This window comes from Danio aesculapii, chromosome 23, assembly GCF_903798145.1.
Source record: "Danio aesculapii chromosome 23, fDanAes4.1, whole genome shotgun sequence".
Classification (NCBI taxonomy): domain Eukaryota; kingdom Metazoa; phylum Chordata; class Actinopteri; order Cypriniformes; family Danionidae; genus Danio; species Danio aesculapii.
In genome coordinates, this window is record NC_079457.1 from 22,182,171 (window position 1) to 22,205,669 (window position 23,499).

Genomic DNA, 23,499 nt, shown 5'->3' on the forward strand with positions numbered 1-23,499 from the left:
CAGGGCCATCTTTGGTTGTTCTCGCCGGTCGCACCACAGTCAGTGATCATTTGTGATACGTATCAAATTGTTTGAGCGATAACGGTTTGCAGAGAGTTTGCTTAAGTCGCTGATAGGACAACAGACTGGTTCTTTATAAATATTTTGTTGCATCAACACCGGCCCGCATATTTTTTTGCAGCGGAAATTTGACTAAAGACAGGAGAGGAGATCCACTGTAATACAACATGGATGAGGAATATGATGTTATCGTATTGGGCACCGGACTCACAGTGAGTAACGCATTCAGGTCACTCGTTTGCTTGGGAAACAGATGCAGATTTTTTCCACGTATACTCGCATGCATGTGCTGCTTATAGTGATGTGACCGTACGAATAGATGCTTTGCGATAGATTGAACCTGAGGGCCTATTGCTGACGCATCCTTTGGACCAGCACTGTATATGTGTGTAGTGAGGCAGCATTTCTAGAAATTTCTACGTGTAAACGAGCTCAATCCATACCAAATTCATCTGCCCTCGAATATTCAAAGCTATTAAGGCTGCATCATTATAGTGACATGAAAGCGGTTATTAAAAAGTAATGACTGATTCTCCCCTCAGTGTCTGGTTCTAAGGAGTGGCATCAGGTATCCCGTTTGCTCGAGCGTCGAAATAGCGAAAATGCATTAGTTTATTAAAGATATTTCGGCTTTTGTGGTATGCCAAAGCAGCGAAGAATATATATTGAGCTTAACTAATGTTAGTTCATTGTTGGCTTTTATGTCATGCGTTTTGTTCTGGATTTTAAGTAAATATTTGTGCTTTTCTTGTATTCTGTAATGCCTAATTTAACAAATGCTCGAACTTGACACTGGATATATTCCTAAAATAAGCATGATTAATAATGGAAATAGAAGTGTTTTCATCAAAATGTTGCTTTATTTTCCTCATGGATAGCGGCTGAGCTGGGCTGCGGCTCGTAATGTGGGCTGGGTGTAGCGTTGCTCGATTCGTGAACGAATCATTTCTTTGAGTCGGATCTTTTGTGACTTAATCAGAGCGGGGTTTCGCCCACCGACTCATTTATTGCTGATAGACATTTTATAAACACTTACAGAAATGTGTTTACAACTCGACTATATTATATTTTTAACAAGAATTTGTTTTGAGCACTCATTCTGCAAATGTGTAATTTAGCATAGTTACGATAAAATGTATTAATTTATTATCCCATGGTTGCAAGAAGCAGAACTAGAACCGAAAATTACAATGAGCAGCCTTGTTAATAACACTAAAGAGCATGTAATTGACCACGCTATGTTGTCAGAATGACGTAGACGAATCACGAAGCGTAGAACGCTTCTTTAAACAGAGAGCTGTTCAATTGAACCGAATCTCAAAAATGACTCGGACTTTCCATCACTAGTTGGGTGGGGTATCTCGCATCCCAGTGTTCAACACGGAAGTCAAGGCTAAGGATACCCGCTGCCATGTCAACAGAAATGGAAATATATATTATATTAGATTATTTCAACCTAATCATGTTTATCTATGTAGGAATGTATTCTCTCGGGGATCATGTCTGTGAATGGGAAGAAAGTTTTGCATATGGACAGAAATCCATACTACGGGGGTGAAAGTTCCTCCATCACACCCCTGGAGGAGGTGAGGATGCTTCACAGTCACTGCAGTCACTAATTCAATCTCTTGTCTCCTTCATACCGCACTTACAATAACTAGAGTTGAATAAAAACGATAAGCTATGCATTTTAGCATGTTATTATTTTAATATTCGTAGTTATATGAATACAGTATTACACTTAACAGAAAAATATTCAAACATATTTGATGTTCATTTGTCTTTATCTTTACTTCATATTGCACATATTAACTATAATTTTGTTCTAGAATGAAATTATGTGAGCAATGCATTTTAACATCAGTTATTTAATTTCAATAATTTTATTAATAAAAAATATAAAATGAATTTTGAAAATTAATAAAATAAAAATACTATCATATCTTATTTTTCATATCATCGTTGTTTTTTGCATTTGCATGTGTGGTTGCTTTATATTAAATATGCATATATTAACTATAATTGTTCTCTACAATAGTCAATGTGTATAAATACATTGCAATGCATTTTAATATTAGTTAATATTTACAGTTGAAGTCAGAATTAATAGCCCCATGTTTATTTTTTCCTCAATTTCTGTTTAACGGAAAGAAGATTTTTTCCAACACATTTCTAAACATAATAGTTTTGAAAACTCATTTCTAATAACTGATTTATTTTATCTTTGCCATGATGACAGTAAATAATATTTGACTAGATATTTTTCAAGACACTTCTATACAGCTTAAAGTGACATTTAAAGGCTTAACTAGGTTAATAAGGTTAACTAGGCAGGTTAGGGTAATTAGGTAAGTTATTATATAATGAGGGTTTGTTCTGTAGACTTACTACAGAAAAAAATAACTTATTGGGGCTAATAATTTTGACCTTCAAATGGTTTTAAAAAAATAAAAATTGTTTTTATTCTAGCCAAAATAAAACAAATAAGACTTTCTCCAGAAGAAAAAATATTATCAGACATACTGTGAAAATTTCCTTGCTCTGTTAAACATCATTTGGGAAATATTTAAAAACGAAAACAAAATTCAAAGAGGGGCTAATAATTCTGACTTCAACTGAATGTAAATGTTTTATAATGTTTAATATTTATATAAATGTATAAAATACATTTAAAATCACTCTCGTTTTTAGACATACACTTATTATTTAATTGTAAACATGCCAGCTTGTTAGCAGGGAAAAAGTGTATTAGTAAAGAATCAGTTAATTTCTTAGTTACAAATAAGTGAATTTATGAAAGAAACATCCATTAATACTGTACTATTACTATAAATTTCACTTATAAAAAGCATTTTAAAGAAATAGTTTTCTCTTAAAATATTATGTGATTGTCACTCATTAATTTATGCATACTTCTGATGCACACACTCATATTTCATGTTTTTCTCTCAGCTCTATAAGAGATTTGGGATTTCAGACAGCCCTCCAGAGTCAATGGGCCGGGGAAGAGACTGGAATGTGGATCTTATTCCTAAATTCTTAATGGCCAACGGTAAAATGCTTAAGTGTTTCAATTGTTAATATGCCAAGACTATATATTAAGCTGAGGTCTTTTAGTTCATGCAGTTCTTTAATTACCATAACATTCTAAATATAATTTGTTTTGTCATTATTACCTCCCTTAAGGTCAGTTAGTTAAGATGCTTCTATACACTGAAGTGACCAGATATCTCGACTTCAAAGTGGTCGAGGGAAGCTTCGTTTATAAAGGAGGAAAAATCTACAAAGTGCCCTCAACTGAGACAGAGGCACTGGCTTCAAGTAAGTACAAAGGACATGTAGAATATTTGTTTTTATAATAAAATCGTCATTTAACTGACCCGTAACATGTTGCTTAGATCTCATGGGAATGTTCGAGAAGAGACGTTTCCGGAAGTTCCTTGTGTTTGTGGCCAACTTTGATGAGAACGACCCTAAGACCTTTGAGGGTGTCGATCCCAAACTCACAACAATGGGAGAGGTGTACAAGAAGTTTGACTTAGGACAGGACGTCATCGACTTCACGGGACATGCCCTGGCCCTCTACAGGACAGACGAGTAAGTGTCGCTAGTGTTAAAAAACTCAGCATTGTGTAAAAGATATAAGAGTCTTTTCATTGGTCCCAAAAGTTCAAGGGATAGTTCACCCAAAAATAAAAATGTACAAATGTTTCTAAATCTTCATGAGTTTCTTTCTTCTGTTGAACACTAAATAAGATCATTTGAAGAAAGCTGAAAAGCAGTAACCATTGACATCCATAGTGGAAAAAAAAACAAATGGAAGTCAATGAGTTCATTGTGTTTAAGTGTTCAGCTTTCTTCAAAATATCTTCTTTTCTGTTTGACTTTTCTGATTTAAACATGTTTGGAACATGTGAATGATGACAGAATTTTGATGACAGATGATAATTTTAGGTGAACTATCACTTTAAAGCAAGTAATGTATTTGACTTCATAGATTTCAATTACAATACATTTCAATGTCACAAGGTCACTTTAGTTAAAGGACTTTAATTTTATCCTACAAAGGCAAATGACCTTGACCTCAGTAGAGTGTGGAACTGAGAAAAAACTACTTTTAACTATTTTGCCGTCTAGTCAAATGAATTATAGTTAGGACACTGGAAATCTCACAATTACGCCCAATTCACACGGGGCTTCAGTGCAATGCTTGACAGAGGGTGTGTCTGATTTTGGAGCCGACGCGATCATCATAGCAGCATCAGCCAATGAAACTAGTCCCCAATCAGCTACTGTCTGAGCTGGGATATTTGCATAAAGTGATCTGATTGGCTGACGCTTCCATTGTCGATTGAAAAGTTAAGAAATTCCCTACTTCTGCAGGGAGCAATGCCACTGAAGCAGTGCAGACGGATCCACAATTCAGTTCGGCAATGCTTGACGTCACCCAATCAAAAGGAACCATTGACGCTGACGCTCCATGTGAATGGGGTGTTATAGAAAAAGAGTTGAAGTCAAAATTATTAACACTCCTGAATTATCAACCCCCCTGTATATTTTTTCTATGTAAAACAGAAGGTTTGTTAATATATTGTTGCATAATTTGTATTGTTTTTTAATGTGTTACTTATAGACTTTTAAAAGGATATACAAAAAGTTTTATATGTAAAGAAATAAGATCCAGTGTTTGGATTTACGTAGTGTTTAGATTTCTGTTCTGGAAATACATGCAAATATATTTGATATTTAATTAGAACTCTAAAACAGAAGGTTTGTTAATATATTTTTGCATGATTTACATGGTGTTTTATTTGACTTTTTGTTAGATGTAGACAGAACAAACCATCATTGGCAAGTTAGGGTAATTATGCAAATCACTGTACAATGATGGTTTGTTTTGTAGATGATCAACTTAAGGATGATCCACTTAATTGTTGCTTAAGGTGGCTAATAATTGTGAGTTCAACTGTATATCATGAGATAAAGGAGGTCCACACGATAAAGGATGTCCACAATATCACAAACATATCTTAACTTATTTTCAGTCAAAGGTACAGTACTGCCTTTGGCACAGCAGCACTGATTCCCATTGATTTACTTTACATGTGTTACGGCAGCTTTTATAATGACTATTAATTGTATCTGTGCTGACAGCTGTAAATTCAACCAATTACTTCAACCAATCAGAATATTGCTATTAACATGTTACCTATAAATCATTACCAACAAACTATAAAAAAATGGAACATTTAAAAAATGAAAGCAAATCCTTCAAGGAGGATTTGGAGAGCACAGAATTCAGTCAGAGCGTGCACACTCAGCAAAACTCTGACACTTTGAGAGCTGACTAAACTAAACTCAGCTGACCATTGCATTTAAAAGTGCAACAGAAATGTGTGTGATTGGTTCTAAAGTTCATTGCTACTGCTGCAAAAAAGGAAAAAAATGATGTGTACAAAATGACATTTCATTTGGTTTCAGATTTAAATCATGCTTTGATTGTGCAGAGGCATTCTTTATCCTCTTATCAAGAATTTGTGTGGCATTGGTATTCATTTTTGGCACAAGCCTCTTGAATTAACAATCTTGAAAACTTTCCAACAGTATCTTTAGGGATCATTTACTTAAAATGAGTTTTTCTCCTATGCATTGGGCCAGAAATCTCCACTTTAATATTAGGTACACCAAATTCTACAGTTTTATTCCCATCTAAAACAGAAGATACACGATGTTTTGTGTTACTTAGAAACTGATGAAAAAGGATATCCTAAAAAAACTTCATATATAAGGATATTTGATCCAGGCTTTAGTCGGTGTTCAGATTTCTGATCTGAGAACACATGCAAATGAAGACATATTTAATTAGAACTCATCTAAAACAGAAGGTTTGTTAGTATATTGCTGCATGAATTACATGGTGTTTTATGGTACTTTCTGTTACTTATAGACTGATTAAAACATTCTTTAGTCAGTGTTCAGATTTCTGTTGTGAAAATGTATGCAAATGAACAAATATTTAATTAGAAAATGCCACATTTCCATATTTGAACATGACATTTCTAAAAAACATGTACAATTATGTTAATGTACTGTGATTAATAAGGTGCCATCTAACTCACATTGGTTTACAAGCTGCATTTTATCCTTTTTATTCACAAGTATTATGAAACAGGCTATCTCTCACTGAATCTCTCAATTTTAAAAGCATACAAAGCAGAAAAGGAATGGCAAATCTACAAAATAAACAGAAACTATAGTGCCATTTACTGTAAGCCTAAACAAATCCACATAGAGTGAAGCTGAAACTAGTGGTGTGTGAGAAATGCGCTATACAAACATTCAGCACAAACATCTCATTGGCACCAGCGCACATTTTGCTTGCTTAACATTAAATAAATTACATGAGTGCATTTGGAATGGTAGTCATAGCACATTTCAGATGTGAAAAAACACTTGCATTTAGAAAATATTACAGTTAAAAATTCATCCAGTTTATCTGCAGTATCTTTCCTCTTTTGCCAGTAAATGAAATTGAATTTTTTTTTTCTTTGGTGATAAATAGTTACCTTGAGCAGCCGTGTCTGGAGACCATCAACAGGATTAAACTGTACAGTGAATCTCTGGCACGTTACGGGAAGAGCCCATACCTGTACCCCCTGTACGGCTTGGGGGAACTCCCTCAAGGGTTCGCCAGGTCCGTCCATCTCCCCACACAAATATCCTCAAGTAATCATAAGTATCATTGTTAAGTGTTGAGTTACAAATATGGCATATTCGAACAGGTTAAGTGCAATTTATGGAGGAACCTACATGCTGAATAAACCAGTGGATGAGATCGTGATGGAGGGAGGACATGTGGTGGGAGTGAAATCAGAGGGAGAGGTGCAGTTTTTTATTATTTTTAAGTGGGAAGGATTTACTTTATACTGGAAAAATGCATGCTAAAGGAAATGGTACAAATATGGCAATGGAATGATAACCTATATATTAAGAAATATTAATTTGGGGATCTTTTAAATAGAGTTGAAAATGTGTTGATTGATGAATAAGAAGGGCATTACGTATATTAATGTAAAATACTGAAAAGTTGTATTTTGTTGTTGGTTTATTTTAATTTTATTTATTCCCTTCTTTCATTTTTGTTCTTTCTCTGTAGTATTGAAGTCCAAATGTGTAAGTGTAAAGTTAATATATAAAGCTATTATTAAACATATTTAATAATGTATGATCTATAGAAATATATTTTTTTAAAAAGTAGGAAGGATTTCATTTTACAAATTGACAATGCATGGATTTTGTTTTGAAAGGTTTAAGGCAGAATTTCAGGTTTAACATTCATTAACGATACATCAGAGTAAATGGATATTTTTCACCATTGAGATCTGATGGCGATTTGGCTCAACTGTCTTTTTTTATTATTTTTTTCTCTAAGGTTGCTCGCTGCAAACAGCTCATCTGTGACCCGAGCTACATCCCAGAGCGTGTGCACAAAGTCGGCCAGGTAGTCCGGGTCATCTGCGTCCTCAGCCATCCCATCAAAAACACTAATGATGCCAATTCCTGCCAGATCATCATCCCTCAGAACCAGGTTAACCGCAAATCAGGTTAGAATCAAGGCTTGCTGATTCTTGTGGTTTATGTATAAGATATACAGTGATTGACACTTGTCATGTGCATTACCGCCACGCCTTATACCGCCGCCACTCTAAAGGAGTAAGAACGTGTTTTTTTAGGTATGACCGCAGTTTGCAACTATGCCGCCAGGGGGCACAAAGGGACAGGATGCGAACGGACAGAAATAGCCTATACAGTAGCTGTAAATACTCTGCTACTTGTAAATGAAGATGAAACATTAAGATGAAGCATTAATCATTAAAAACTTGTTAACAAGCTTTTTTATCATTGTAAACTTGTTAAGTGAAATGAGGATTCATTTTGAAAAGTAAATAAATTAAAGTAATAAAAGACAACTAAAATGAAAGTACAAACATACATACAAATAAGTTGGCATAAATAAATCAATAAAGCAGTGTTTTAGCCTAAAAATAGAGAGATGTACAGTGTTATTTTCAATTGATAGGACACAGTCAATAACACAGTCAATAAATAAGCTTTTTCATTTGCGTTTTCATTTACAGTTTTAATTTACATTTTCGTTGTTGATTATATTTTACTATCTTATTTGATGTCTCAATTACTGTACATAAATAATAAATGAATAATTAAATAGGCCTATTACCAGACATTACCAGCGAAACACTGAGAAACGGTCCGGTGCTATTTTTATATAGGCCTACTATAATTTCAAAGAAAGCTGCAAAGTGGGCTATATTACTTTAATTCTAGCCTATATTATTTTAATTCATTTCTTCTGTCTCTGTCACTTGTGGTTCAATGCGTGCGCGCTGAGCAAGATGAGAAACAACAAGGCAATATTGACCTTTTTATAGCCTAAAGGCTACTATAGTATATAATAATTTAGTTTTTAGATATAGTATTGCATTGCATAGATGTTTTACAGTTTATATATGGGCCTAAAATGAATGCCTCGGTTCGATTCGGAGTTATTACTTAAAACATAAACCTGCATTTTTAATGACAGATGTGGGTGTCACCAGGGGCGTCTCTAGACCCATTTTACTGGGGCACATGCCCCAGTAACAATCTCCAGTGCCCCAGTAAATGCATTGAGATATGATTTACTTCATATGCAAAGTGTTTTTATTAAGAGTGGTAATTCCGAAATAAAGAAGTTTGTCTCTATGTGCAACCGAACCAACGCTGGTGAAAGCAATGTGTTTAATCCAAAAGCAAAGTGACGCATCTCCACGTCTGCGCAGAGAACCCGCGCGCCTCTCGCACGCGCTGCTCTTCTGCCGGTGCGAGTCCTGGTAACATGCGCGCCAAAAAAGCAGGCTACTTGCTTGTCATGCGCCGCTCATGCGTTGTAAAACTGGCGTAACGGCCTTTTTTGTTTAGCTAGTCGACAAAACTAAAGTTTAAACAATATGACAGTAATCTTACTAAGCATGCATCCTTATAGATTTTTTTGTATGAAGCAAAAAGGAGGGATGAGTAGATGAGGAAGGATGAGGAGTCAGGGAGGTAAAGACTTAATAAACCTAATTCTCTGCCATGTGTCAAGTCTAAGACAACAGATAATTTTATAAAACATTTTTTTTTGTATTTTATTGAATTGTTTATAAAATATCATTCAAATGAAATTAATATTTATGCAAAAGATTTCTTAAATGATCTTAGCATATCATTCCAGTTGTGTCTAAACATTGTTTTTCAGTTACATTTAAGATTATTTAGAATAATAATTGTATAATAACAAGAATACTTGTTATGTCTAGCAACGCCCCTGGGTGTCACAAAATATATTTTTAACCAATGTTTTCTTTTATTATTATTATTTAATGTAAACAACACTTAATAAAAATTTTTATGTATTTATTACACCCACATCACATACAGTATCAACTTTAACAAGATTAGATAAACCAGTTCTATTAATGCATTCCATCATGTGTGCTCCAGATCAGTCGCCACTAGAGGGGGTTGCTTCTTAAAAATAAGCAAAATGTGTGTGATGGAAAGGTCATGCTTGTTTTGTTGTGGTTTGCTTTTAGATATCTACGTTTGCATGATCTCCTACGCCCATAATGTGGCAGCTCAGGGGAAATACATTGCCATTGTGAGCACTACGGTGGAAACCTCGGATCCCGAAGCGGAAATCGAACCTGCTCTGGAACTCCTTGAGCCCATTGACCAGAAGTCAGTTTATTTATTTGTCCTTACTTTTATATTGTGTTGTATTAATAGACTTGGTGCTCATATTCTGTTTATCTGTACAATTATGTGATGTTGCTTTTATACAACAGTTTTGTAAATGGTAGTAAATGGGTGTTTAACAAAAGTCAGAAAAACGTGACTATTAACTATTGGTTTATTTAGATATAGAGTATATTATTAACATAGTATATTTAAATGAAAACACTGATATATCACACTACTCAAAAGCATGAATCCAAGTTTATTATTTTGTTTTGTTTACAGATTTGTGGCCATCAGTGACATGTATGAACCAACAGACGATGGTACAGAAAGCCAGGTCAGTCTTCGATCATTCAATATTATTTTTATATATGATTGAAGGATTTATTAATTTATTAAAAAAGCACATTTATCCATTTTTGTTTATTTTCTTCAAATGAGAAAATCATGGTTTATGTATGCATGTACGGAGTTGTATTAGCACCAAAGTTTTTGTTACATGTATCTTAGCATTTTAACTTTAGGGATAGAGTTTTGTTAATAATCATGAAAGCATGTCTTTACATAAATCTATACAGCAAGAAAAATCAACCCCTCCTTTCATCTCAAACTGAAATTTAAACTTCACTCATTGAGAATCAGTGGATCAGATAAAACATGGTTTTAGTTTAATACATCATTCTAACTTCTAAAATTAATTTTGAATGCATTATGATGAGGGTTTCATTTCTATACTCTGATGTTTTTCATCAAATACACTACTTGACAAAAGTCTTGTCTAAGTTTTAGGAACAATAAATAATAACTTGACTTCTAGTTGATCATTTGTTATCAGAAGTGGCTTATATCAAAGGCAAAAGCCTCAAAATTGTGCTTATTTTACCAAAATAAAATATGATCATGCTTTGAAGGTCTGACTTTGCTGAGACAAAAGTCTTGTCACTTAACAGAAATAATGTACAGTATATAGAATATTAAGTCATGGTGCATTGAAAAAAGAATGAATATTGTGTATGACTCCCATGAGCTTGGAGAACTGCATCCATACATCTCTGCAATGACCCAAATAACTTATTAATAAAGTCATCTGGAATGGCAAAGAAAGCATTCTTGCAGGACTCCCAGAGTTCATCAAAATTCTTTGGATTCATCTTCAATGCTTCCTCCATCTTAACCCAGACATGCTCAATAATGTTCAAGTATGGTGACTGGGCGGGCCAATCCTGGAGCACCTTGACCTTCTTTGCTTTCAGGAACTTTGATGTGGAGGCTGTAGTATGAGAAGGAGCGATATCCTGCTGAAGCATTTGCCCTCTCCTGTGGTTTATAATGTAATGGGCAGCACAAATGTCTTGATACCTCAGACTGTTGATGTTGCAGTCCACTCTGCAGATCTCTCACACGCCTTCATACTGAATGTAAAACCATGACCAAACCATGATTTTTCCTTCACTAAACCTGACTGATTTCTCTGAGAATCTTGGGTCCATGTGGGTTCCAGTAGATCTTCAGCAGTATTTGTGATGATTTGGATGCAGTTTAACAGATGATTCATGGGAAAAATCTACCTTCTGCCACTTTTCCAAATGATCAACTTAAAGTCAAGTTATTATTTGTTGCTCTTACAACTGAGACAGACGACAAGACTTTTTTGTCAGGTAGTGCATGCACATTTTATTTCCCTTTCAATCAAAAGACTTAATGTGTTTCATACGTCATCTTCCCAGGTATTTGCATCGCGGTCCTACGACGCCACCACTCACTTCGAAACAACCTGCAACGACATCAAGGACATCTACAAGCGCATGACAGGCAGTGACTTCGACTTTGAGAACATGAAGCGTAAACAGAACGACGTCTTCGGCGAGGACGAGCAGTGAGAGGTGGAGAAGTGACGGAGGAGTGGAGAGCCAATGCAGAGATGAGACAGGCTGAACGTGATTTAATGAGCTGACACAGAACAGAATCCACAACGCTGTAAATCTCTTTCAACCGGCCTCATCTATCCATCCCAGCGTGCTCTTCGCTCGTTGTCTCCACACTCCTTCGGTGTCTCTGTTCAGATGCATACAGTTCAGCACACAGACACACAAACGCTCTTATCGCTCACATTCCACTACAAAGTCTGCACTACAAAGTGGGCTCACACCAACATGCTATTTTAGATCCTCACACAAGCGCATTGTTTGTGCAAAATATCCTGTTGAAGTGAAACACGCGTCTTTCCGTTCTCTGAATATCGTCTTTGACTGAAGCCCGTACATGTGAACGATTCCTCCGATATGGATGAAGACCGAAAATGATTTTTCAAGTATCCCCAATTGTCCTCAGACTGTTAGTTTAGCGCAGTGTTTCTCAACCACGTTCCTGGAGGACCACCAGATCTGCCCATTTTCCTCGTCTCCTTAACCAAACACACCTGATTCAGATCATCAGCTCATTAGCAGAGACTGAAAGACCTGTAATGGGTGTGACAGATAAAGAGACATCCAAAATATGCAGTGTTGGTGGTCCTTCAGGAACGTGGTTGAGAAACACTGGTTTAAGCGCACCGTTTTCCAGCTTAATGCGAACTGCAGCCTTCCTGTACTTTGGGAAAGTGTCATATATAGTTTAAAGATTATTAAAACACTAAATCCGAGAAAGGATGATACTATTAAATGATTATGAAGTCAAAACCTGAACTGACAGTCTCATATCTTTACATTTCCATTCCTAAACTTATTTAATTCTTTATTATTATTATTATTATTATTTTGGACAACTAAATTGAATGAGATGTATAATATGCAGTATAGAAGTGAATCGTAAGCCATTAACTTGTAACTAACATTTGTGCTAATTTAAAAAACACTGAAATGGCCTCACAATTTAAACATTCCTCATCCTCCTCTTATTATTATTATTATTATTATTATTATTATTTGTAGTAAAATAAAAAAAAATGATACAGACAATGGATATCGAATGCTAATATGTCAGAAAAATCTATTTGTTTCTTTCTGTCTTAAAAAAGTGGAAGCAATTTTCTCTCCCACAGCTTCTGAAGAAAATAATAATGTGAATTTAATGAATATCAGATCTTTCGGGATTTTATAGTAGCCATATCCGATGCTATTCTGGCTTTTTCATACACAAACAGTTTCAGTCGTGATGAACACTATTCCTCTCCCTGTTTGCTGTAAAGATTCTCACTGCATCATGCAATCAAACCGCGTCTTTGATTTACATTTTAACAGCGGCTGACACATTTACACTCGGTTAGTAGAAACCACTAGACAAACGTAGTATAAGTCATATTCACCTTTAGCTCTGCTCATGCTCGTTTTTGATGATTTGCCATTGATAGTTCTAGCGAACACTAGTCTGAAGCAGATGATCATGGTGTGCTGTTTAAACGCTCACTGTACAGCTTCAAGTGTAGAATATACAAGCATTGTCATGTTGTTTTTCTGCCTTTACTGAGAAAAAAAACCCTCGGATGGTAGTTTTTCCCGTTTTACCTTCAATGGAAAACAAGGAGTGTGACAGTTTCATTACATTCTTGAATTTTATTGGGCCAAAGTCACTAATGGCCTTATAGATTCACAATAGAAACATACAGGTCTTGAACTCTCCTCCTTAGTGCACAAGTTAGATTGTGAATTAACGATAACTGGAATCCAATAGAGTTTTGCTGCATTGCTATATTTGTTTTCTTTTGCACCTTTCCAGCATATTGTCATATATGTTCGGATTAACTGTTTTGTACTGTATTTATTTTCATTTTGTCTTTCATTTTCAATGTTGAAACAACTAAACATCTTATAAAAAAAACAAACAAACTGACACACAAACTCGACAATTTAAGTTGTGAATTTCATCTCGTGTTTGAGCAGTCTTGTGCAACAAAAAATAAATATGAATAAAATGAAACTCGCTCTTTGGTTACGTTTGATTATTGGCCTTTCCTAGCAACATTCAGTACTCATAACTAGGCCCACATGGAATCTGCACACTCAGAAAGCTGCAGATTTTTAGCCCATCATTGACTCTATTTATTTAGTTGTGTAAATGTGTGTAAATTAATATTTATTCAGTTTTTAAATTAATTTCAGTAATATTATTGACTACTATGAAGATGTTCATAAGATTTATTTACACTACAGTTTGTAAAGTAATATTTTCTGTCTTTTAGTAGATATATTATATGAGAGACGTGCTTTGTTTACCAATTAAGTAGATCTAATTGGATTTGTGTTGTAAACATTAAAGGACACCTATGATGAAAATCATCTTGTGGAAGCTGTTTGGACAGATCTGTGTGTAGGTATAGTGTGTCCTCAGTCATATTTGAGTGATAGCAACACAATAAATCTATTTTTTTAATTTTCTGACGTTAAAATAGGATCCAAATCCCTTTCATTTTGAGGCCGACCACGATATTAAGTAGGAGTGCGGTTCCCCTGCCCACTGAATTGATTGACAGCGGCATATTAACATGTCTCCGTCAGTAAAACGTGTAATCATATAAACAAGACAGGATGTGCGCAAAGCAACTGGGATTAAAAGATCTGTTGAGCGCTCTGTGATCATCAATCATCATCGAATGTGATCAAGCATGAGTTTTACAAGTTTAAAAAGTTTTTAAAACAGTGCATGTTTATTATGAATTACAGTGATTTTACAGTCTTTATTACCAAAGCTGCATGTCAGTACAATTATAAAAGAAGATGCTTCAATCCCGGTTTGTAGACGTTAAATCTGGTTTATTTTGTACATTAACATAACATATATCCATACAGCAGTGGATATTAACTTGTATCCTGTCACATTTGCCGTGCAAAAACAGTGCAAAGTTAAACGCACACGCTGTGTGTGTGTGTGTTTGTGTGTGTGTGTGTGTGTGTTTGTGAACTTTGTAACGACATTATGTGTGACTCATCGTTGCAACTCCACAACAATTACATCAAATAATCATTGGGAAAGTTCTTACTGTAGTATTTCTTACAAACGTTATATGTGAGATCTGCTTCTTTCATGTCTGTCACTGTGTTGTTTATCTGAAGCAGCCTAGGCGAAAATTGAGGCACACTCTGACAGGCACGTGGAAACGGTGGGCGGGTAGAACCAGCATTTAAGGCACAGGCAATAAAAAAACGCTACATTGTGTTTGGAACAGATAATTCCAATATTCTGTAAGGTATAATAAATAATCTAATGGGTGTTTTGAGCTGAAACTTTACAGACACATTCCGGAGGTGCAAAAGACTTATCTTAAATATTGAAAAAGGGGTAAAATAGGTGCCCTTTAAATAAAAGTTAAAAATGTATTATTTTAATTAAATATATTAAGCTTTTAATAATGATACTCCCAAGATCCTTCTGCAAAAAGCTGCAGATTTTTTACTAAATTCTGTGCACAAATAGCAAAAAATGTGCGCAGATTCTGTCTGGCCCTAGCCATAACTAATGTACAATATTTTATCAATCGCTTTACACAATGCTTGTTATATTATTTTATTATAAGTCGTATATACAAACAAATATATTTATGCAAAACTATCTGGAAGCTTAGAATAAAATATGTAATTACTAAAATATTGTGATCATTATCTATACGCCAAGGAGAATAGTAAATAGTGTTTTAATAGAATTATGAAATTGCACTGATATACACACTCAAAAGTTTGCGGATGTTTATATTTTTGTTTTCGAAAAATGTGTCTTATTTTCACCAAGGCCATGCTGATTTGACCAAATAATAAACGTGATATTTGGAAATATTATGACAATTTAACAAAATTATACTTTACTAATTTTACAAACTTCATATAATTTACAAAAAAACTATTTTCTATTTGAATACATTTTAAACTGTTATTGTTTTCACCAATACTCTAGTCTTCAGTAATGATTAAGTGGGATGGGGTGACTTTTTTATGAATAAAAGTTCTGTCATTCTCGCAGAGCAATACTTAATTTTTAAAAAAATAATTAAAAAAACAAGGCTTTGGATGTTAGCATACCCTTATTTTTAAACTCAAAATATTTGGATCAGCCATTGCTTCTTTCAAATGCTCACAGTTTGTCTATTCATAGTCTGTTTTTCCCCAATGATTTTGCACTGTCAAGATTGTAATGTCTTTTCTATAATTGTTGTACCTCTGTAGATGTGTAGAAATGGGTTATCTACTGGCGATCCACCACATAGCTCTCATAGGACTGTTCCAGAAGTCTCTCTACATCCACCTTTGGCACAACCCAACATTGAGAGAAGTGTCGCTTTTTGGTTGAGTCTTTCAGGTTTGTGTTTTGCAGAGTGACTGGCAAATGCTTGTTACCTTTCCTCAGCAATCCACAAGCCAGTGAAGTGTTCTTATTTGTTTGTGCATGGTGGAAACCAGCTTGATCCGTTCCCTTCGTGACCTCTATATGGGTATGTAGAAACTGGCCTGGAATGGAGCACAATCTCAGATTGGCACTTCAGAAATGCTGAAAAGCTATTAGATATTTCACTGTATAAAAATGCCATTTTACCTACCCAACAGCCCTTGAGTGTGCCGAGAAAGTCCAATTCCTTCTGCAATATAGAAGCCCAGGTGCTCCACTTGAAAGTATTCAGGATGGTTATAACGATGGAAGAGAATAAGGAACCGAACACCGACCCCGAGCTCAATCCAACAGCTGTGATGCTCTTCAACCGTGATTCTCAAGCCGTGTCGCTCCACCGTTCCTCTCTGATTAGTTGGCAGGGTCTCCATTTCATCCCCTTCCTCTTCCACTACCACCGAAACCGATGTTAACGTGATCATAGCAGCATGTTTGGTAGCAGTGATGGAAATTCTGTCGAAAAAGGTACGATTACGATTCTCCATCCCCTTCTTAGGAGGTCCCAGAATTAAATGCCCATCCACGATAATTCCTAGAAGAGATTCCAATCATGTTAATATACCTAAATAGTGTTTCATGAGTCTTGTTTAGCTTCCACAGAAACCTTCAGCTTCTAAAAATGAATGTAAAATATAAAACCACCTTTTTCTGGATCCTCAAGTAGCCGTAGGACATCATCAGCCCTGCCATCAATGGTGAAACACAAGTGCTGATGTAGCTTTGGGAGTTGAATCACAAAATGTGGGTCTCCATCCACTTTCAGAGACACAAAACACTAAGGTGTGTTAATCAGTCACTTCTATAAGATTATAATACTCTTTCACATCTCAAAGGAGGCTTAAGGAGGAGGCATTTAATTGGATATTCTGTCCTGGAGTCATACCTGATGAGGAGAACACTCTAACCGAACTTAAACTTGGTGGATTGTTTGGGTCTGTTGAAATAGTTAAGATATACCTGGATAAAATGTTCCGCTTTTGCTAAATGCAATAATAAATGTCATTACACAAGCAATAAAGCATGGTGCTAAATGACAAAGGTGCTTACCAGACACCTCTGCATCTGCATCTGGATCTGAAAAAAACAGATCCAAAAACTGACATAACAAGAATCAATGATAGCTGAAAAAGTAGAATACGCAAACACTCGTAACTCACATGACTCATAGTGGATGTTGTAGTCGTAGTCACGTGCTGTATCGTAATCTACAAAATAACAATGTATCTTTGACTTTCATGTTTAGTCAGCTATTGTATATATACATTTGAACAGATGAAAATGATATTTACCTTGCACAAGATCAATATCAATATCTGCATGAAAGATGAAGAAACATTATCAGAAACTACAATATTACCTGAATATCAATATCATCAGTTGCGTTTATAGCAGGACCTTGGCTTGACAACCTCACTGTGATTAGCCAATGCCTTTTTTTCCAACAGTCAATGAATGTTAAGCAACTCTTTGGCATGCAATGACTGATAGCATTGGAAAACCTGAATTAAGCTGTATGGTGGCATTATTGTTTTCAGTAGTGCCGATTTATAGATTAATCACATTCTGTAACATTGAGATTGGTATTAAACTGAATCAACATTGAACTATCTCAAAATGCAGCAACATGGGTGCCAGTGGCCTTGCTAGCTTCTAGTAAAGTTCAATTCCAGGCTGTAGGTCCTTTGCCGATCCTATTCCCCTCTCTCTGCCCCATTCTTTCTTGACTACACTCCCTACTGTCCTGATGAATTCTACAAAAAAATAATACAAAATGCTGCAACACGCAATCTCTGTTAGTAAAAATTCAGAAATTCAAAATTAAAATTTTCAAATAAATGGCATAACATTACCTAACCGGTTGAGAATATCAATAGGCTTTGAAACTATTATTACTTTTTAACATTGTGTTGCCATCCTCCACTGCTTGTATTACATTAGTTTAGAAAAATTATTCTTATATAATAACCATTCCTGATATACCCTCACCAGTCACTTTATTAGATTCACCTGTCCTGTCCAAGGCAAATGCCTTGTTGATTCCAGAGGTCAGAGGAGAATGGCCAAACTGTTTCGAGCTAACAGAAAGGCAACAGTAACTCAAATAACCACTCATTATAACCTAGGTGTGCAGAAAAGCATCTCTGAATGCACAACATGTCGAACCTTGAGGCAGATGGGCTACAACAGCAGAAGACAGAAAAGGAAACTAAGGCTACAATTGCCATAGGCTCACCAAAATTGGACAATCGAAGTCTCAATCTCTGCTGAGACATTTGAATGGTAGAATTTGGCATCAACAACATGAAAGCATGAATCAATCCTGCCTTGAATCAACAGTTCAGGCTAGTGGTGATGGTGTAATGGTGTGGGGGATATTTTCTTGGCACACTTTAGGCCCATTTGTACCAACTAAGCATTGTGTCAACACCACAGGTTACCTGAGTATTGCTGCTGACCATGTCCATCCCTTTGCGACCACAGTGTACCCATCTTCTGATGGCTACTTCTAGCAGAATAAAGCACCATGTCTTGAAGCACGATTCATCTCAGACTGGTTTCTTGAACACGACAATGAGTTCACTGCACTTAAATGACCTCCACACTCACCATGGGATGTGGTGGAACGGGAGATTCGCATCATAGATTTGCAGCCGACAAATCTGCAGCAACTGCGTGAGATGTTACTATGTCAACACTGACCAAAATCTCTGAGGAAAATTTTCAGTACCTTGTTGAATCTGTGCCATGTGGAATTAAGTCAGTTCTGAAGGCAAAAGGGGGTCCAACCTGGCACCAATAAGGTGTACCTAATAAAGTGGCCATACAAGTCTATATATTCATACATGCATATAAACATGGTTGAAGACATAATCAACTTTGTCCAGCTTTGACTGTTCTAATATGTTGGACTCTTTCTATATAGCTTCCCACAGTTTCTTGTGAGGCATCTGTGTATGTATATAATTATGCATAAACTGACTATGTGTACAATGTGTGTGATGTGAAATTTGTCATCAGTGCTGAACATGTGCAGTCCTATTTTGTTAACCAAATAATAAGGTAGTCAACAAGCTGTCAACACTGAGGTGGACCATTGTTTTATAGGCTGAAAACAACTGGTGGAGAAGAAACATCTATTGAAACAGGCTGAGAATTGCACATTTTAGAGAACTAAAACATATCCAGATAGAAATGCTATCAGACATTCAGGTTTTGAGCACATATGCCATCAAATTGAGTTTACTTTAAATGGCTTAGAGGCTTTGAAAGGTGAGAATCTTCCATTTTAGGCCCCCCAAAACACCATTGCTGTGTAAACAAATACACAAAACACCTAAAAAGGTTTTCTGTTGCTAATCAAAAATGATGTAATTGCCCCCTTAAACTAGCATGATGCAGAAGCACAATGAAAAAAAGGACAGCATTACCTTTCCTCTGAATCTGGATGGATGAAGACACATCTGATAGATGAAGAATAGAGGATAATAGAGGACACAGAAAAAACCAAATCACTAATTTTAAGTGTGTATGACATTACCATGTGTACAAAACATCAATTTCCTCTCCTCAAATGAAACTTACCTAGAAAACGAGCGGCTTCCCACAGTTTTGGTGCATCTGTCATTCCCGGCATTGGCAGAAAATTAGGAGCCATCAATGTAGCCACTTCCAGCTCAACCTGAATGTCTGAATCAGTCTCTGTGGTGGATGCTCTGGAGGTTGATGTCTGTTGGACCTGCTGAAGTGTTGTGAGTCTTGAGTTAGTCGAGTTTTTGACGTCCAAAGAAGAGTCTTTCTCTGAAGAAGGTGCAGTTTTGACTAGGGCAGCTAGTGTTGTGATTTTGACTGGTGCAGAGGAAGTAGTGGTTTTCGATGTACTAGGTGGCATGCGTGTTTGTGTGGTTTTGATGGTGCTAGCAGGAGAGGAGGACGGCTTGGTGGACGGTATGGTAGTGGTGGTTTTAGGTGGTCCTGTAGTGGTCTTCTTTGGGGATGGAGTAAGAATTGTTTTGTTAAGAGAGACAGAGGCGTTCTGTGGTCGATTTGTGGTGTGAAGCCCTGAGAGTGGTGGATGTGCTTGGACAGATTTAGTGACAGGAGGTTTGCTTGTTTTTGGTGATGAGAGAAGCCTGGATTTTTTGGTTCCCATCGCAGATGTGGAAGATATTTTAGGTGCAACGTGAGAGGTCTGATTGCTCATGTTTGCAGAACCTGCTGTGGTGCTAGCTGAAGTCTTGCTAGTAGTAGCCACTACTGAAGAGCTAACAGTCGGTTCTGGTTCATCAATATCCGGTTTAATCACAACCAGTGAAGTGACTGGTGTTACAAAATTGTACTCCAGTGAAAGATTGGTGGCTTTTTCTACAAGCAGACGCTGTATGGTCACATCTGAGGTGTTCATTTTAGCCAGCAGCAACTCTTTGATTGTAAAGTAAGCCCAGAGCCGATGCACAAAGCTAGGAATTCCATCCAGTGCCTTCCCACAAACTAGAGATGGATCTGTGCCATTTATAAGTGCTTTGGCCAATGGTAGCTCATTTTCCACTTTCACTTTTTGCTTTGAATCACTTGCTGTTAGTGTAATTTTCAGATCCCGCACGCCTGGTTTAAGTCGTCCTGTGACTACTAATTCAGAACCCTGAAAGTAGTTGGGGAACAGAGAGCGAGTGATATCATACACCTGATCATCGAGATAGGACAGCTGGATATCTGAAAGCAGAGGAGTAGCCACTTCATCATAGAAACCTTTCAGCTGGATAGCTGCATCGTCATCCTCGTATACCTGAAAGACAAATACATTAAAATTATTACAATTGAATTAACATATTTATATGATTCATTTTAACCCATACTGCCAACATTCGGATCTTAAAATCCTAATGATTTTATCTAGGGGTGCGGCGAACTGATGAGCGGGGGTGAAGGTGCGCGCGAACTGGGGAGCAGGTATGAAGGTGGTTGTGCGTCGGTACGAATGGGGACTAAACCAAAAAGCTGAGGAGCAGGGGGTGCAGGGGGGGGAGGTTTGAATTACGGGAGTTTTTCAGGAGACAATACGGGAGGTGGGCGTTACATTGGTCTGAAATGCTGGAGACTCCCGGGAAAAACGGGAGTGTTGGCAGGTATGTTAAATGCATTCATGTTTTGCCAATAATTCTTAATATGTGGGTCTTTATGACATAGACCTATATTACATAGATGGATCTCTCATTGCCAAATACCTAATTCATTCAGCATCTGGATGAATGAAACCATATTCCCAAACTAATATTTATCTATTCACCAGATTCACCATGAATTAAGAGTTGATTTCTTACAATAATGTTGCTGCGGTTAATTTCAATTGAGTTATTGTTGGACAGGGAAATTGTACAGTATTACATACACTTTTTACAATAACAAAAAACTAATAAAAAAAATCTTTATTAAATTGTTCATAATAAATAGTTTGAGGAAAATTGATGAAGGTTGATATCTAATATGAGGGTAACTCTTACAGCACATTTGACTTCTACAAATCAATAAGATTTGTTCTCACACATCAAGCAGGTGAGATTGAATTTAAGTTCATGTTCACTTATCTATGTTTAGATGCAAATACAATGGAGAAATAAGTATTGAATACGTCATGTTTTTTCCTGGGAATAATATTTCTAAAGGAGTTGTTGACTTGATTTTGGTAAAACAAGGAGAAAGTACTGAACTACTGAAATGTATTTAATATTTTATATAAAAGACTCTTTAGGTGAGGGCAGCTTAAAGACAACTCTCATATGGTGAATGAAGTCATTGCTCAGGTGTCTTCAACAGTGAATAGAAATCTTGATGGTTCTGTGGGTCTTGTCTACCTAATCTGATCGTTATTTTGTTTTTTCTATTGGATTCAAGTCAGGTGATTGGCTGGGCCATTCTACAGCTTGATTTTCTTTCTCTGAAATCATTTGAGAGTTTCCTTTTCTGTGTTTTGGAACATTGTCATGCTGAAATGTCCACCCTGGTTTCATCTTCACCATCCTGGTAATGTAGATGTTGGACTGAAGCAGCTAATATTCATTTACGATGACACATGGCAAAGGGTTGTTGAATAACTACTGAGAGATTTCAGCTGCTGTCTGGGCTTTCACTGCAGAACTACACCTCTCTTTCTTCATGTGTTCAATAATCTTTATCTGCATCATTTTATTTTATTAGACATAACTTCATTTGTAAAATAATTAGATAATTTGTAAACTAATAATCTTTGTATTTGTGGATTTTTTTCATCGTTACCAACATCCAGGGAAAATGTCAAGTCAACGGCACCTTTAGAAATATGTTTTCTGAGAAAAACGGTGACTTGTTTCATTACATATTTTCCCCACTCTACATTCTGAAATTAAATCTGTTGATCATATAAGTTATATCTGGTGTCTGTTCAGAATACGGATTAAACTTTTATTTAATATTTGATCTGTGAAGGGACAGAAATCTCTTATACCTGATTAAAATATATGTTCATAGGCATTCAAAAAATGAAAGAAGTCTTATGGGTTAGCAACTAACTGAGGGTGAATGACAGAATTTTAATTGTGGTGTGAACTAACCATTTAGTTTTGACCTTCAGATTGAATAGGCTAAATGCATTAAGAGCTCTGTTATAGGGTCATGTGACTACATCACTCTGCATGTATATGTTTGCATGATCCATTATGGTGGGAATTTGTGGCAATTTGGGACTCCTTTAATGGTTAGTGAATAAATGAATCATTAATTTACCCAATTTAATAGGGATAAAATTCCAGTAAGGGGGGACTAGAAGGTCATTAAATCATTCATTCAATTGATTTGTTTCAAAAAACTGTTTGCTTTGGAATGAACATGAGATTGTGCTTATTAATGAATCACTGAATCTAACTAGCGAGTCATTGAATCATTCAATCAATTGATTAATTAAAAAAAAACTGTTTACTTTGGAAAGAACAAGACTATGCTTATTAATGGTTAACTAAATCACTTGAACTCATGAAAAACCAAAGTTATGTCCTGTATAAGTGTACTTACCATCCGAGCCACACCTCGATTCTCCAGCGCCAGCCTTCTCAACATTGGAAAATCAGCATCGTCTCCAAAAGCCAAGCCAAATAACGACACCAAACCCAAAGATTTCTGTGCATTATGCAGAATCACATCTGTTTCGGTCTCCCCAATAGTGGCTTCTCCATCGGTCAGAAAGATGATCATAGGCACACGGTGAGAGGATGGTGCACGGCCAGTGTGTGAAGATGAACGTGTGGATGGATTTAGCAG

At 36.1% G+C, this 23,499-nt stretch overlaps 2 protein-coding genes across 3 annotated transcripts in view; one reads left to right on the plus strand and one right to left on the minus strand.

The window, feature by feature from the left end:
- On the plus strand, positions 1–13,755 carry gdi1 (GDP dissociation inhibitor 1). Its single transcript, XM_056448795.1, has 11 exons — positions 1–272; positions 1,539–1,646; positions 3,013–3,112; positions 3,247–3,381; positions 3,459–3,657; positions 6,623–6,754; positions 6,843–6,942; positions 7,493–7,664; positions 9,696–9,840; positions 10,123–10,177; positions 11,568–13,755. The coding sequence occupies exons 1-11, from the start codon at positions 228–230 to the stop codon at positions 11,718–11,720; spliced, it is 1,344 nt and encodes a 447-aa protein (XP_056304770.1). The 5' UTR covers positions 1–227; the 3' UTR covers positions 11,721–13,755.
- The window catches only part of itih6 (inter-alpha-trypsin inhibitor heavy chain family member 6), a 26,891-nt gene continuing 16,763 nt past the window's right edge, over positions 13,372–23,499 (minus strand). For both annotated transcript variants that reach the window (XM_056448794.1, XM_056448793.1), the window contains exons 9-18: positions 23,254–23,499; positions 19,795–20,995; positions 19,641–19,673; positions 17,502–17,525; positions 17,370–17,417; positions 17,260–17,286; positions 17,096–17,146; positions 16,855–16,968; positions 16,364–16,744; positions 13,372–16,274 (exon numbers count right to left, since the gene is read on the minus strand). The exon at positions 23,254–23,499 is cut by the window's right edge and continues 38 nt beyond it. In XM_056448794.1, coding sequence (XP_056304769.1) covers positions 16,012–16,274; positions 16,364–16,744; positions 16,855–16,968; positions 17,096–17,146; positions 17,260–17,286; positions 17,370–17,417; positions 17,502–17,525; positions 19,641–19,673; positions 19,795–20,995; positions 23,254–23,499 — 2,388 coding nt within the window. In that variant the 3' untranslated portion in view covers positions 13,372–16,011. The remainder of the gene's footprint in view (positions 16,275–16,363; positions 16,745–16,854; positions 16,969–17,095; positions 17,147–17,259; positions 17,287–17,369; positions 17,418–17,501; positions 17,526–19,640; positions 19,674–19,794; positions 20,996–23,253) is intronic.